This window comes from Sinocyclocheilus grahami, unplaced genomic scaffold (genome assembly GCF_001515645.1).
Source record: "Sinocyclocheilus grahami isolate Dianchi unplaced genomic scaffold, SAMN03320097.WGS_v1.1 scaffold373.1, whole genome shotgun sequence".
Classification (NCBI taxonomy): Eukaryota; Metazoa; Chordata; class Actinopteri; order Cypriniformes; family Cyprinidae; genus Sinocyclocheilus; species Sinocyclocheilus grahami.
In genome coordinates, this window is record NW_015505552.1 from 441,051 (window position 1) to 458,601 (window position 17,551).

Below are 17,551 nucleotides of genomic sequence, written 5' to 3' on the forward strand. Positions count from 1 at the left end.
TTTTTTTCAGGTTTCTTTGATGAATAGAAAGTTCAGAAGAACAGCATTTATCTGAAACAGAAATCTTTTGTAACATTATAAATGTCTTTATCATCACTTTATCAATTTAAAACATCCTTGCCAAATGAAAGTAATAATTTATATAATATAATATAATTTAAAAAAAAAGAGCTTTTGAATGGTATAGTGTATAATGTTACAAAAGCTTTTTATTGTTAATTCTACAGGCTCTATGGAAATGATGAGGTTAATGAAGTATTTTATTCTATTGACAGCCCTAGTTTTTAAGAAATGAAAAACATCTTTGTTATCTCTTCAATTATATATACAATACCATTCAAAAGTTTGAGGTTGGAAAAATTTATTCATGTTTTTGAAAGAAATCTCTCCAATACTCACCAAAGCTGGATTTATTTGATCAGAAATACAGTAAAAACAGCAATATTGTGAAAAATTATTACAATCTAAAGTTTATTTCAAAAGTAAAATATTTTAATATATGTAATTTATTCCTGTGATGCAAAGCTGAAATTTCAGCATCATTACGCCAGTCTTCAGAGTCACATTATTTTTCAGAAATCATTCTAATATGCTGATTTGGTGCTCAAGAAACATTTCTTATTATCAGTGTTGAACATAATGTTGTACCAAATATTTTTAAAAACCTGTTTTTTTTGTTGTTTTTCAAATCAAATGCTGAATAAAATTAACTTATTTAAAAAAATAACAATAATAGTGTTACTAACCCCAAACTTTTGAACGGTGTGTGTATATATGTACATACAATAACTGCAGTGACAATATAAAATGTCATCTTTGTAATATCACACTATTTTCAATATTTATATCTTAGGACGGAGATCACTCGAAGGGCATATTCTTATTTTAAGAGTATTAAAAAAACAGTCTTAGATTATTTTACAGGCTGGCAATGATTCCAATTGTAAAAATACTCGAATCATAAGATTTGTAATGTTTACTTTAATTATACATCAAATTAATAGGATCTCTCAAGCTTTACATAATGCATATTATTCAAGTATTTTTATAATCAAGTACATTTTAATCATTCTGAAAATGACTAATATGTCTGTATAAAGGATGAAACCATTTCAAAAGTGTTCAATTCTTTATTTAAATAGTATTTAAGGGCAACATTTCTCACTTTTTTTACTTATGTGCTAAAATAGCAAAATCTATAACCAATAAAAAATTACAACTATACAGGCACATTTAAAAAAAATAAAAATAAAAAACAGAAATAAAACTACTAAAACTTTAATTTTTAAATGAGAACAGAAAATAATCATTCAAATGAATCAAAATATTAATAAAAATAATAATAGTATCTCAATTATACTAAAATAACATTTGATTGGACAGCTGGGTAAAAAGTAACAGTGACGTGCTCTGCTTTTTACTCGGTGTTGAACATTTTTCAACTGACTGTGACCAGAAAAATAAGGGAAGCGTGCAGTCTATTTTTAATGCAGTACATGGTGATTCCATTGCAAACAATTGAAAGAAAAAAAAAAACACTGGCCTGAGCTCTTTGGTGGACACATGGCCTTATGATGAAGCCAGCTATTTAAGTGCATCTTGCTGGCAAAAAAAAAAAAATTATAATAAAAAAAAATTGGATCGATGATTACAGTGCTTTGGACTGGATTTCTGGTAAACATTTTGACCTCAAATTGTGACTCAAAATTATACAAAAAGCTGGTGATGCCTTTGTATTCAATTGTGCATGTGCACTACTCAAGGCAAGCAAGAGAAAGCTGCAGCTAGCCTGCCAAAAAGCTCAAGAATAATTGTTCGACCAATCAGTTAATTCCCCCAAATATCAAGCAGGGATGAATGACAAATACGTTAAGAATTAAATGAGAACCACTGAAAGCAAAACAAAGTGCGGCACTGTTCTTTAAAACATGAGCAGCAAATGATCCAGTGTTTGCCGTGGCTCGGAGAGGCTCAGTTCACAGTAAAATGCTGCTCTACATGAACTCCATCTCTGCAAGTGCCTCGAGTTTGGGTCACTTATAACATGCATATATCTTCATGATAAAATCCACTGCAAATCCACATTTAAAAGCTGATATTTAAAATAAAATAAAAACTAGTGCAAAAACCTGTGAACTGATACACTATTGTGGTACTCAATATATTTTCCCAAGGTTGGCAGGTCAGTTGATGTACACTTTATGATAGATACTATTGTTTAGACACAAGGCCATTGCTGAAAGATGCAGTATCTCTAACAAAGAACCCAAATGGTGATGCCAGATTCTCCTCAGTGACACCTTTCCCCTTTATGCCTTCATCTCTTTCTTACAGATTAATGTCCATGAGAGGAGGAATATAAAAAGACAAACAGCTGTGAAAAGAATCCCCCCCACACCTGTCCACCTGTATCTCCCTGCGTCTGTCTCATCAATCCATCACATTCCCACTCCATCAATCAACACCAGTCACGATGTCATCATAGTGCGTCAGTCTGTCTGTCTGTCTGCCTGCACTGGAGCGGGTAGCTATTCACTCCCTGACTGACTCCAGGCCTATCTGCATGTGTGTGTGTTTCCTGTTCCACATCTTAACAAATGAACATAATGAATTAAGAGAATTAGATCTGTATCAGGCACTACAGTCTGAAAATGACTTGCCCATCTCATTTAAAGAGATTGGATTGCTGATTAGGCCATTAATTGGTATTTCAGAACTCTTGCAGTATTCCTAAATGAGATTTCAGAAGGGTCTATCTATCTATCTGTGTGTGTATATATATATATATATATATATATATGTCTCATCTATCTATATATATATATATATGTCTATCTATATGTATGTATATATATATATATATATATATATATATATGTCTCATCTATCTATATATATATATATATATGTCTATCTATATGTATGTATATATATATATATGTCTATCTATCTGTATGTATATATATATATATGTCTATCTATCTGTATGTGTATATATATATATATATATATATATATATATATATATATATATATATATATATCTGTCTGTACATTAATGTCCGTTTTATTATGAGAAAACATTTTTGTATCTTTATCTCTGAGTAAGTTCTAATGTTCCTGTTATAGCAAGAACTATTAAAAAATGCAACTGTAGCAAATTTATATTCATGCAGTTTTCCAAACAAGAAACTTTAGGGTTTTTTTGTTAAGAAATTATTTTTATTCAGCAAGGACACATTAATTTGGTCAAAAATTACAGTGAAGACATTTATATTGTTACAAATCATTTCTGTTTCATATAAATGCTGCTATTTCAAACTTTCTGTTCATCAAACACTGAATGTATAACGGTTTCCACAAAATATTAAGTAGCAGTAACTGTAGCAGTAGTAGTAAAGTAGCAGTAACTGTTTTCAAAATTGATCATTTCACGTTTCAGATCATGTGACACAGAAGACTGAAGTAATGATGCTGAAAATTTAGCATTACATCACAGGATTAAATTACATTTTAAAATATATTAGTAAAATATATTTCACAGTATTACTGTTTTTACTTGGTTGAGCATAAGAGACTTCCTTCAAAAACATTTAAAACTTTTGAACGGAAGTATAATGAAACAGCAATGTCATTTAATTATGATTTAGATAAGTATTAAATATTAAAAGAATCCAACTACAGTCTCTGCCAGAAAGTGCAGTGAGTGCTTGTACATCAGGGTGTTATCCTGAAGACACATTTGTGGGAAAGTGTGAGGGGTTTTGATGGAGGTACAGTAATGCAGTTCATTCTCAGAAGTAACATATGCGCAGTATGTGAGGCTTGTTGCAAGGATGCCTTACCTCTGATGTTCCTGTCTGTTTGCTTGTAGGGGTGAAGCGTGGTGTGTGCTCCCAGATCAACCACTTCCCAGAGGACGCCGACTTTGATCATGATGGAGCAGAATACGTCCTGCGTAAGAGGCTGCCCTTTATTACAACAAAAGACTTTATCATGACAAAGCATTTCTGCAGCATGAATGAAAGAAACATTCATAAAGAAACCGTACACCCAAAAATAAAGCATTTGCACTATTTACTCATTCTTGTTTAGATTTAAATCCTTCGGCTTTCTTCCCTGTTTTTAAGTTACATATTGCAGATTCACAATAATTCTGCAAATTCAATCCTATGCTTCATATCCCCTGAAATGCTCCAAGGCATTTCTGTGCTACAGTTTCCTGTGTGCACGTGTGCATGTCACACGCATAAATGCATGCATGCATGCACCCAGGTTGGCATTTTGGTTGGTATTTAGATGGCATTTCCTTGCTCTGTCCCAGCTTGACTGGTCCCAGATGGGATGCCGAACTGCCAGGGGAACATTTTTCCTCTGGGGCTTTTTCATACACAGTGCACAACAGCATCATTTAATTACCCAGGTGCCTCATTTTAGCTTAATATTTGTGTCTAAATATGTGGTATGGAGATAAGAATGCACAGTGTCAAAGACCTGAACAGAATTGACTCGCCTGCACTCATCATGTCTCACGCTTCTAATGCTCTCCGTCTCTCACCCTCTCCACTCCGCTATTCTCTCTTTCCCTGCAGGAGTGGTCCGGGCCTCCAACATCTTTCCCATTCTTAGTGCCATCCTGCTGCTAATGGGAGGAGTCTGTATCGCAGCCAGCCGTTTCTACAAGAGAAAAAGGAACATCGTGCTGGGGGCTGGCATTCTGTTTGTAGCGGCAGGTAAAGTGTGTGCATTGTGTGTGTACAGGCATTGGTCCATGAGTAAATGTCAAATTACATCTAATATTTACCTATACTAGAAAAATCTCATACACTATGGTGTCCTAAAGTATTCAATCTGGGATTTAAAAAAATTAATACAATTAAACGTGAATTAATGCATACATGGAAAAATCTGTCAATTTAAATATTTATAGTTTTAATATAATATAATAATATAATATATGTGTATCTTATATTGCATGTAAGATGCACGATATTATATTATTTCCCATTTTTATTTATGCATTTGGCAGACACCTTTATCCAAAGTAGCTTACACTGCATTCAGGATGCACATTGATTTTAAATTTACTTTGGATAAAAGCATCTGCCAAACTCAAATAAAAAATGGGAAGTAATCTTATAATTAAATGTGTATCTAGAATGCAATATAATGCATATATTATAAATTATTTTAATATAATAATAATATGACAACAGAAAACACCACAAAATGCTATAAAATGCTAAATAAATAAATAAAATTACAGAAAGTCTTTAATTGTATGTCTGTACAGAATGATCCACAATATTACTGTAAAATGTAAAACTTTTTATCTGATAAAACCTAATTGCCAGATTGGACTGTGAATGCTTCAGAATCTTTTTTATTCTGCATTTCTGTATTTCTCTGTACCTGAGAGTTTTGATCAGTTGGCATGTTTTTGATCATTGATCTTTAGGCCTGAGTAACATCATTGGTGTGATAGTGTACATTTCTGCCGCTCTGGGTGACATTTCCCCAAAGAAGGATGAGGATAAGAAATGGCAGTACTCCTACGGCTGGTCCTTCTACTTCGGCGGGCTGTCCTTCATCCTGGCTGAGATGGTGGGCGTGTTGGCGGTAAATATCTACATCGAGAAGAACAAGGAGCTCCGCTGTCGCTCTCGCACCGATATCTTTAAGAGCACCACTCACGCCATGCTACGGCTCCCGAGCTACCGCTTCCGCCGCAGATCACGTTCCAGCTCTCGATCCACAGACCCCTCGCGCTCACGAGACCCCTCTCCCGTGGGGGGCCCACCGGGGGGAAAGAACTTCGGAATGCCCCCGTCTGCTTTACTCTCTCAGGGGCCCATCTCTGTGTCCACTCTACCCAACCCTCACTCCCGCTCCACTCTGCCAGGGGGCGATATTTCCCTTTACACCCTCTCCCGAGACCCCAAATTGGGTGGTTTGGGAGGGCTGGGCGCCCCTCCGCTGTACGGCACGGTGGACCGCGCCACGCTATACCAGCTACACAACTGCTTCCCGAAAGAGGGCGGAGGAGGTATGATGATGAGTGGGACACTGCCCTCGCTCAAACCCCACAATCCCTCAGTCGTCCAGAATTCTTCCAACTCCAACGCGCCGCTCAGCAACTCCGTCCCGTCCTCCCAACCTCCACCTTTCTCCTCCTCTACGGTGGAGCGGGAACGAGGGATGGGAACACTGGATAGGCTAGGAAAAGGTGACAGAGAGAGCAACTCCAACACGCTAAATAGGAAAACTACACCAGTGTAGACAGATAGAGGGTTGGCGTAGTTGATAAAGCGCAAAAGCGAGAGACAATGTAGATGGAAAGACTGGACAACAACTAAAAAGGGGAAAAGTCTCTCGGCATTGACAAATGTTTCACTTTATGAAAAAATAAAGAGTAAAAGAATGACAAACATCTCATAATGACAACAACACCTCATGTTTTTTTTTTCTTCAGTACTGTTTTAATTAAACCATTATCATGGAATACTGTGTTATTATTTTGCTCGATTTTAGGCGTGGAATTTCAAGACAGTGATGTGTTGTTGTTATTACGAGACGTTTGAACTGCTAGCTCTTAACATGTTGAATGATTCTAGTCTTTAAACTAGAAAGACTATTTTGCTTTTCAAAGATGTTTGACTGCGATTCCAAAACGTGATACTGAGCACTGCAGAAACATGAGTGTATTCAATGTGTGTGAGAAGATTATTACTACGACGACTAACTTTGTGAGAAAGCATTTTATTTATTTTAAAGAAAGTTTTATTTTCTACCCTTTGATAACATGCAATTTAGTGTAATATCTGTATATCTGTCTTCCAGCTCAGTAAAGAGATCGGCACCATAATTGATGGACTGAAATGACAAAGTTCAAGTGAAAACGATTTTTATATAAACCTACCATCATATTATTTTTGTTAAAATCACTATTAGCAGTAGAAGTAGCACTTGATGAATTGAAAACCTTTGTTTTGGGGCATTAAAACATTCCCTCACTTGGTCAAAGAGGGACAGATGATATATTTGTACAGAGAAAATGACGAATGATGACATTCAGAAGAGGGGCTTCTATCCAAAACTGTGCTTTTCAAATCAGAGGGAGGGAGGATGGAAAAAAACAACTACATTTTAAAATACAAATGTATATTACACAACTGTATTTGAAAAAAAAGAGATATTTTAAAAATAGTACAGATGTGAAGGGGGGGGGGGGGGTCTTTATGTATTGAAAAGGGCAGAATGGGTGGGTCAGGCTTTTTTGAATATGTATGAGGACACGGTCTTCCTTGAGCTCTGATTGGGCTAGACTCGTATGTGGGGCATGCCCGGTCTCTTTTGTGTTTTCCCTCCATTGTGTCATGTGATCATGACAAGCATCCCAAAGGCAAACTCCCATCCCAAAAAAAAAAAAAAAAAACTACACAAAAACAAATGTTCACTGTGCTGCACCTGACTCCCTTTGATCCGTCTGCTTCTCTAAATGAGAGATTATATATGTGGACATTCTGCTAACCTTTAACCTTTATTCCATGATCCCAGCCAACTGGAGGTCAACACAGGACATTTCATAAAAGAGTGCAAATGGGCATCAAATCACAAACTCCTGCATTCGGGGGTCTTTTTTAATTCATACAAAAAAAAAAGTGAAACTACACGGACAGCATTTATGTGGTCAGTTATAAATATTACGTAGTGGAGAATAGATCTAGAGAAAATATGGTTTATCTTAATGTGTGATAAACTCTTAACACTGTATTGCACGAATTTTATATATAAAAGAAACAACAATCTACGAGTGATGTCATTTGTGTGTTTTTAACATCTTTATCCATAAAAGATAACGAAGATGATCTTTCATGGAAGCACGTTTCCATCTCACAGTAAAAAATGCAGATAGGTAATTGTGAGATTAGTTTAAAATACAAAAAAATTCAGTGAAAATAGTCACCATTATCTTTTTTTTTTTTACTCTGAGGACCAAACGGGCTTCCATAAACTTCTAATTCAGTGGTTCTCAACCAGGGGCCGGGGCCTGCTAGGGGGCCTCAGCAAATTTTCAAGGAGGCCTCAAGATGCCTTAAACTAATTTAAAATAAGGAAAAATTTGTATTACAATAAGCCAAAACAATCAAGATATTTCTTATTTTAATTCACCCCTCGACAATTTTTTTTTTTCCTTTGAAGAACCAAGACTCTTTATATGAGGTAAATGTCACATAAAATTAATAAAATCTTAAAAGTCCTTGAATGTTTTCAATATCAATGAATATCATTTTTTTCTAGTAACGTCAAACACTATAATACTTTATTGGGTAGAAATTGAGTCAAATTTTTGAGTCAAAAAGGTTAAGAACCACTGTTCTAATAATCAGCTTAAAAAAACTAAATTAGAAAACAAAAAAAAAAGAATTAAAAAAATTCCTTTAACAGATAAAATCTAGATATTTTGCAGAATCATATTTGAATTTGACCATTTTCTGTGTATAATTTGGGTAAATGAATATTGACCTATTTTTTTTTTCCTGATTTCCAGATGGGCAGGCCATCACTTTCTCACTATTGGAGGACTGTCTAGAGGTTTTTATTGTACATACCCAAAAACATGCACTCATTTCAGTCCCGACCAACAATTAATAAACCTGCACGAGCAGATCCTGTTTTATTCCCCCCCCCATTCACTCGTACACATAAAAAGTGAAAGAACAGCCCGCTAGACCGAAAGGCACTATTAAAGGGCTATATATACAAGCAGACCTCTGGCTTGAGTGTCAATCTACAGCTCCAATTTCCCTACTCCTGCACCCACCCATATTCCGGCCATCTGATCAGCCCACACTCTCTTATGCTATAGATTCACCAAATTAAATGGGCCAGTAATAAGCTCGCTGTAGGACATGTTGAGACGGTTTCTCCAGGAACATGCTCGCCACCTGTCATTTCTGCGGTTTGAGGAGATCCAGATTGTTACAGGATGGAGGCTTTAGTTAGACTGGACGAAAGACACACAGATTACTGAGGCTCAGACCTTTCCTCACTTCCCAAATGTGCCAGCACTGCATTCACAAACACTCGGGTGGGAGGGGAGGAACGGGACGGCAGACGCAGCTCCACCCAAACCCTCGGAGACACCCAAGAGCCATCAACATCGGGAGAGAACGTCGAGGGGGGGCATAGTTGACATTCTAGGATAGTATTTCTCATCCACTTCAACATGATGTGCTTAGATGAGCAATGCGCTAATTTTAGACTGAGCGAGTGGCAAAAGAGAAGGAGTGAGATTAAGAAACAAGCGAGGGAAGGAGTACAGGAGACTGTCTTAGGTGAAAGAGATTTAATCCTCAAGCAAAACTAGTGAACGAGAAAGAGCGTGATGAATATAGAGTGACAAACAACCAAGTGAAGAACAGACATGAAAGAAAGAAGAGAGTTCAGTGAAGGACAGGGTCTTCAGTATAGGGATAAAGAAAAGCAGGAGTACAATATAAACACAGTATTTACAGAGAAATGTGGCTAAACAGTGGGCCCATATCCACATCAATCGATTCCGTACATCATTTTTATACACACAATAGAAACATCTGTTTCAAGTGTATAGTATTAAGCATCGTTTTACATTAATATACAGTTGAAGTCAAAAGTTTACATACACCTTGCAGAATCTGCAACATGTTAATTTTACCAAAATAAGAGGGATCATACAAAATGCATGTTATTTAGTACTGACCTAAATAAGATATTTCACATAAAAGATGTTTAGATATAGTCCACAAGAGAAAATAATAGTTGAATTTATAAAAATGACCCCATTCAGAAGGAAAAACGATGCATTAAAAGCCAGGGGTGTAAACTTTGAATTTGAAGATCAGGGCAAATTTTACTTATTTTGTCTTCTGGGAAATGTGAACGTATCTTCTGTAGCTTCTGAAGGGCAGTACTAAATGAAAAATATATGATATTTAGGCAAAATAAGAAAAATTTACACATCTTCATTCTGTTCAAAAGTTTTCACCTCTTAATGCATGTTTTTTCCTTCTGGAGCGGTATAGTATTAAGCATCGTTTTACATTTATATACAGTTGAAGTCAAAAGTTTACATACACCTTGCAGAATCTGCAACATGTTAATTTTACCAAAATAAGAGGGATCATACAAAATGCATGTTATTTAGTACTGACCTAAATAAGATATTTCACATAAAAGATGTTTAGATATAGTCCACAAGAGAAAATAATAGTTGAATTTATAAAAATGACCCCATTCAGAAGGAAAAACGATGCATTAAAAGCCAGGGGTGTAAACTTTGAATTTGAAGATCAGGGCAAATTTTACTTATTTTGTCTTCTGGGAAATGTGAACGTATCTTCTGTAGCTTCTGAAGGGCAGTACTAAATGAAAAATATATGATATTTAGGCAAAATAAGAAAAATTTACACATCTTCATTCTGTTCAAAAGTTTTCACCTCTTAATGCATGTTTTTTCCTTCTGGAGCATCAGTGAGCGTTTGAACCTTCTGTAATAGCTGCATATGAGTCCCTCGGTTGTCCTCAGTGTGAAAAGATGGATCTCAAAATCATACAGTCATTGTTAGAAAGGGTTCAAATACACAAAAATGCTGGAAAAGAATTTGTGGGACCTGAAGGATTTTTCTGAAGAACAGCAGGCAGTCTAACGGTTCAGGACAAACAAATGACTCATGAACAACTATCACTAAACAAAAAACAGCTGTGGATCATTCAGGTAACAACACGGTATTAAGAATCAAGTGTATGTAAACCTTTGAACTTTTGAGTAATTTTTATAAATTCAACTATTATTTTTATTTTGTGGACTATGTGTAAACATCTTTTATGTGAAATATCTTATTCAGGTCAGTACTAAATAAACAATAACATGCATTTTGTATGATCCCTCTTATTTGAAAAGAATTAACATTTTGCAGATTTTGCAAGGTTTCTGTAAACTTTTGACTTCAACTGTAAATAATAAACCATCCCATTAAATCGATGCATTGAAATCAATGATATCTAGTCTGCTGATGACTTTGTTCACTGAAAACCAGCAGAAAAGATCAGTATAAAGTGATCCCAAAAAGTATTTGGGCACTTAAATGCATGAATATTAAATTTTATAGCTAACTACCAAACAAAGTAGTTTATTTTAAAGAAAGATGGTACAAAGACTTTCTGAAATAAAAAAATAAAATTAATTAACAAAAAAAAATGTGTATATATATATATATATATATAGTTAAAAATATTGTATACAAAATATTGGACACATTTTTTAATGTTTTGAATTTTGAAGAAGTGTCACTTCTTGGGATCACTGTAGCTGGTTTACTATAAACATAATTATGGTCAATGAAACTCACCTGCCAAGTCTCGTTATTAAACAGAACGGCTATGATGGTACACAAGCCATTTCTTAATAGCATAAACCTGTAAAGCTGGTTTGCAGTTTTATTCTAAAGGCCTGTTTGCACCAATGACGATAACAATAATAGTAACTATAACTCTAAAGTTTTAATAATCATTCTAATTCTATGAGAATAGAGAAGTCTGCACCACAGCTATATTGAAAATGCCACAGAGGAACGATATTACGGGAATCATTTTCAGAATGATTTTTTTTTCTCTAGCTGATGAATGATAAAAGCACTGACAGCCAATCAGAATCCACTCAACTTTAAAGAGCTCAAGCATTTAAAACAGCAGTGTGCTCTTATAATACCCAGAATGTTATCTGACACTAATATAGTTATCTTTCTTGGTGGGAACAAGGCTTTAGCATTGATAGGATGGCCTAAAAAAAATCAACACTTTCAACCCACAAATACCTGATAAGTCAGTATTATATGCCTAGTAATCAAATAAGGTTTCTTATACAAATGCAGATAAAGGGACAATGCATAATAGCACAGCATGTTGTGTAAATGAAGCCTTTCAAGACAGTAAACAGATCTGTTGGTCACTGATTTGATGTACATAACCATCATAGAAATACCGGTTCAAATTTCAGAGTCGGTGTATGAGCATTAAGGTCTATCATCTTATCGAAGAGCAAACTAATGCTAGTTTTTGCAAAACATTAGCTTTTGAGAGTCCTTTATAACATCAGTTAATCTCCACAAGCAGCATAAGAGTATAAAAGATCTTGTGCTACTTAACTCGCTGGCAGTCCTCTGACAGCTAGGCATCGCTACTGCTCTGCTGACGAAAACATTTCTCCAGGGGGTTGTAGGGGAGGGAAAGCAACAGGAACATAAGCCCTCCAAAAATGAGAATGGCCGCAGCCGAGCCAAGACACGCCACTGACCAGGACAACTCATGATGGAGAGGGATACTGTGATCGCTTGCCAATAACGCCAGCACAGACTGGTGGAAAACTATGATGGACAGGAGGACCAGGATACCTGGGGAAAGTGGAGACGAAAGGTCATTTTATTTAAAGGAACGGTTCAACTATTTGAATTCAATGTGAAACACTCAGGAGCAGAATTACATTTGTAGTTGGTAAATTACAAAATTGCTCAAAGATTTTTTCTGAAGCGCTTCACAGTACATAGCTTCCTACTTTGGCTTGTAACTGCGGTCACTATATGCTGACAGTTTAAGCATATAGTGACCGCATATGCAAATGAGATCCAAAAACTTTATGGATCTCATATGCTAAACAATGATTAAAAAGAAAATCAGGAGACCTATTACAACTTAAAAGCATGGTTGAAAGTTAACAAATACTAATTTAATGATTTAATTAATTCTTTTAAGTTGCAAAACTGTTTTGATGAGCTCGGTTGACAAAATAATGCCGACTGTTACATCGACTTCATATTAAGTGTACCTGGAAATTTCCATTAAGTGATTTTAGCAACAAAAAAAATTGTTTATGCTCTACCTTTGTTATTTACACACATTACACATTTCATTAGAAGCGGTCATAACTCAAAAAGATTGATGCAAACTGTTTTTGGAGTAACATTGTTTGTTTACAATATTTAAATGTTTTCTTGGAAAGCCATTATTAATTGATTCCAACAAATCTCTATTTTTAATGAAGTCCAGGTAGCGTGTTCTTGTTCATTTCCATGAGCTGTGATTCAGTGAGTGAGTTACTTATGAAATCGGTAACGATTCACAACAATCAACTCAAGTCTGATTCAAATGTGTAAACTCTCGAGTGAGTCTGAGGCTTTTTCATGACTCTTTTTAAATGACTATCAACTAATAGTTCACTTAGTTGAGACGTGAGTGAAAACATGAACACACTGAAGAACTGCTTTATAGTAAAAAATTGAGCTTGTAATTTTAATTGGAAGTGACACTGACACTGTTTTTTCATGTTGCAAATGACTGACTTTAAAACAAACTATTTTATAAAGTGTTGTATAAATAAACATGACATGACTTGACTGGAGTGCCGAATTGCAAAGCTGGTGCAAACTTATCCACATGGATATGATCAGATGCTTTCTTAACTGCTGCTTTCTCACCACTCTCTCACCCTAAGAGAATAATGAAAAAGAACTTCACCGTGAGTTCATTAGGAATGTTTTTCTCCAACTGTTTTCTTATGATATACCTCAAACTCATATTAAACATGAGTGGTTACACGTGATTAGTGAAGTGACACTGAAATACAGTCATCTCTATTTCTTGAGATGCCTGACATTGTGATTGAGGTTGAGGTTTAAGCTTAGAATCTCAGCAATGGGACACAGTGCGCTTGAACATTGCCAATCCCCCATTAAGTCCAGAACATTGACTCATAGGCTGCGTCAATAAATTTGAGCCTCCTCCAATAACTACTTAAGATTTTGTGCAGCTGAATGGTGTTGGTGTGTTTTTAAAGTCACCGAATGCAGGTATGAGATGTTTAAGAGGTACCTGAGAAGACGAAGCAGATGGTAGCAGGCTTGAGGAAGAAGGGCACACTCTTACTGAGAGACATAGTGATACACACAGAGCCCATGATCATCAGAAACAAACTCAACAAAGCCAACATTGCACCTGCTATATGTAAACCTAAGAGAGAAACAAAGCAAGCAATGAGTCATATTTGTTCGAAGACATAATTCTGCATCGTTAAACAATATAGGCAAACATACGTGGGCAACTAAACCCTGCTGTGTTTGTTGAGCATTTAATTATAAAACCATTGGCATTAATGACTCTCCCGAACCAGCCTGCACTCTTCTGGGAAGGCTTTCCACTTGATGCTGGAACATGGCTGAAGGGATTTGCACCCATTCAAAACGAAGAGCATTAGTGAGGTCAGGGACCAATTTTGGCCAATGGGATCTGGCACACATTCAGCATTCCAGTGTATCCCAAAGGTGTTCAATCTGGATTTTAAGCAGTAAATTATTTGTATGTGGCTATAGCATTATGGTCTACCAGTGGAGATACAGGAACACAACTAGCTCAACTGGTTATCACAAAATGTGAGCTATATTCCAAGACATGAGCTTCATGTGAGCAACAGGCTGAAAATTGCGTCTCAATTATTCACAAATAAATATTGACATCTGTTGTCGATCTCTGGCAAGCTTGAAGAGAAGTAGCAATGCCTGATTCATCAACTACCTGCTCTTTTGAGTCAGATCTTTTCAATAGCCAGTGAGTTTCTCCGTGTCTGGAGAGCGTCAGCAGCGTGGGTTATTTCAAAGTTAACAGCTATAACAACGGAATTAAAGACTTTTAAAATAATTTCAGCTCAAAACTCACTTTCCGACAGCAGCGAGTATGAAATAACTTCTGTTTGAGATCCGATGTGGATTATGATCATACATATTTGTAATCGATGCAAAAGACTATGAACACTAGCCATTACCATAGTAAAAATGTTAAATACAACCGCTTGAAGAAATCAGACAAATCATAGAGACTAGGCTATCACAATCGTGTATTTATTTAGTAACAAATTTTATCTGTCAGTAGGCTCGTCTCTTTATACCCGAGTGTCTGATGTTCATATTTAGCTCATAATCATAGCAGCCCATAGCATCATAATCATAGTTTTTGTTCGGGAGGCTCCTCAGCTGCTCAGGTCGTATTTTTGATGGAAATATAGAAATTATTATTTTTTCTAAATGTGATGTATACTGCGACTACAAATAAACAGAAACAGACATGACTGAATAGTATGTGTGTCCTCTTTCTTTTGTGAAATAACGGTAAATACCACTTTATTTCTGTGTGACTAATTTTCAATCCTGACAAATTAATTCATTATGATCAATGCATCACTTATTATTGTAAAACTGGTAAAACAGAGATGCTTTTGCATTTAAATCTTTGTCAACAACAAAAAAACGCAAACAAATGGCCGCTCTTATCATTTTGTGATAAGAAAAAAAAAATATTATCGTTTTGTTGGTGAAATGATGGGGTTGTGTGGCCTTGTTCCAAAGAGTGTAAAGTGCAGGTTTTATTGAAGCGCAGCGGAGCTTCTGGCACGACGGTGGAAACACAGCGTGATTTTGGGCCCGGTGCTACAGGTCTGAGGATATTAGCCTTAGCCCTGCCCGGCCCGTTGAAAGCACTGGCTCGCACTGGGCCGACAGTGGAAAAGCAGCTACTGAATCTGTTGAACCAGTTAACAATACCAGTGTGAATTATTTAGTCAAGAATCAAACCGATCTGGATCTGTTTTATACAGAGATAATGTTGAGAATTGTGAATAACTTAAATTTCAGTCTGTTTCTTACACGAAGCTAGCATATTAATTCAGAGGAAAAAATTTACAAGTACATATATTCTTTTGGGTTCCACATGGGAGAAAAAGTCATACAGGTTTGGAACAACATGGGGAGTAAATGATGACAGAAGTTTCTTTTTTTGGTGAACTACATTCTTAAAAACAAATCTTCTTTATTGGCATTGATGGTCCAACGAAGAACCTTTAACATCCATGGAACCTTTCCATTGCACAAAAGGTTCTTTATAGTGAAAAAAGCATCTTTAGATTTGGGGAACCAAAGATGGTTCTTGTATGGCATCGCTCCAAAAAATCTTTTTGGAACCTTTATTTTTAAGAGTGTACAGCCTAGCCAAAACTGTAAGAAGGGGCATCCATGTACTTTTGGGCATATATTTTGTTGGGGTATTAATTATGCCAATGCACTTGAAATAAGTGAAACAAGAAATAGAGCTCATGATGCATTCTTGTGCATGTACACAATATGAAATGTGGAGAGATGGAGAGACATGGAGCGGGGGAGGAGACAGAAACACATGACTGATTTTCAATGAGAGAAACAGCGTGGAAAGAGAGAGAATGAATAGACGAGAGAGAGCACAGACAGCAGAGAGAAAAGAGGGCAGATTATACAGGAAGAACTTACTTTTTTCTGTCGTTTTCTTAAATATGACAGCATTCTCTCCAGATGTGTAGAATTTAAAGAATGTGCAGTTTGATTCTGAGGGCAAAAAATTAAGACGGTGAGAGAAAAGAATGAGACCGTGAAGGTGAAGAAGAAAGATCAGTCAGAAAAACTGAAAAAGGCACTTGAGCTTTCTGCTGTAAGCTCTGTGAGGGTCATTGTGTATTAATGTGCCGAGGACACAGAGCAGCCCTCTCACATATGGCACTGAAAGAACAAGAGAGACAGAGAGAGCGAGGCAGATGGAGAGGGAGGGAACGAGAGTGAGGCAGATGGAAAGAGGATGAAGGGCAGAACAAGGAAGAGAGAACAGACTCAGGTTAATATATACAACATCAAATGCACATTCACTCTCTCTTGTCCTCTGCAGCTTGTCTGTTGTCTTCTTATATTTCCAAATTTTTCACTCATGTCCTCTATATTTAGACTTGAAACCGGGCAGCAGTCAGATTGCATGTTTATCCATGCGCAATATGACTGACCTTTCTGCTTTAACTGTGACCCACCACACACACACGTCTTTTTTCCAGAACTTTCCCCTAATTAAAAACAATCTGTGTCCACTACAAATTTTTATAGTCATATTACAGCTCCTAATTGATTAAAACATTTTTTTAAAAACAATCGAATCATACAAAAGTTAATATACATTTTTTCTTGTTCATTTTGGAGATTTTATATGCTTTTATATTCTTTAATATTATTTCAATCGATTATATTCTGATTACTCAATTGATTTAGTCACAAACAATATAAGCTTATAATTTTAAGCTTTAACTAGAAATACATAGTGTCTTTAGAAGTCAATATATTGTTTGTTTTATTTTCACATCAGTGAACATAAACCAATAACTAACCTACAGTCCACAGCAATCCATATTTTGTCAATTCGTTCAAAGTTGATTCAGGGTCACACAGAACACATTCTTGCATTGCCAAACTACGCTGATTTTTAAAGTACACATGAATCGCAGTCATGTTTTTAACCATGTTGTGTTTTTTCCAGCATATCTCACTATGAAAGTCACATTTTAAAACACTTAAAGTTAAAAGTCACTTTTCAACATGGTATGAAAAATAATTTGTATATGCACACTATTATTTCTGGGTTTATATATATATATATATATATATATATATATATATAT

General features: G+C 35.8%; 2 protein-coding genes across 2 annotated transcripts in view; one reads left to right on the forward strand and one right to left on the reverse strand.

Annotated features, from left to right (window-relative positions):
- The window catches only part of LOC107549473 (voltage-dependent calcium channel gamma-4 subunit-like), a 26,914-nt gene extending 19,790 nt beyond the window's left edge, over nucleotides 1-7,124 (forward strand). Inside the window, exons 4-6 of the mRNA XM_016230567.1 lie at nucleotides 3,875-3,958; nucleotides 4,593-4,733; nucleotides 5,459-7,124. Coding sequence (XP_016086053.1) covers nucleotides 3,875-3,958; nucleotides 4,593-4,733; nucleotides 5,459-6,279 — 1,046 coding nt within the window. The 3' untranslated portion in view covers nucleotides 6,280-7,124. The remainder of the gene's footprint in view (nucleotides 1-3,874; nucleotides 3,959-4,592; nucleotides 4,734-5,458) is intronic.
- Nucleotides 7,125-11,340: 4,216 nt separating this feature from the next.
- The window catches only part of LOC107549474 (voltage-dependent calcium channel gamma-6 subunit-like), an 11,179-nt gene continuing 4,968 nt past the window's right edge, over nucleotides 11,341-17,551 (reverse strand). The window contains exons 3-5 of the mRNA XM_016230568.1: nucleotides 16,365-16,439; nucleotides 13,906-14,043; nucleotides 11,341-12,431 (exon numbers count right to left, since the gene is read on the reverse strand). Coding sequence (XP_016086054.1) covers nucleotides 12,208-12,431; nucleotides 13,906-14,043; nucleotides 16,365-16,439 — 437 coding nt within the window. The 3' untranslated portion in view covers nucleotides 11,341-12,207. The remainder of the gene's footprint in view (nucleotides 12,432-13,905; nucleotides 14,044-16,364; nucleotides 16,440-17,551) is intronic.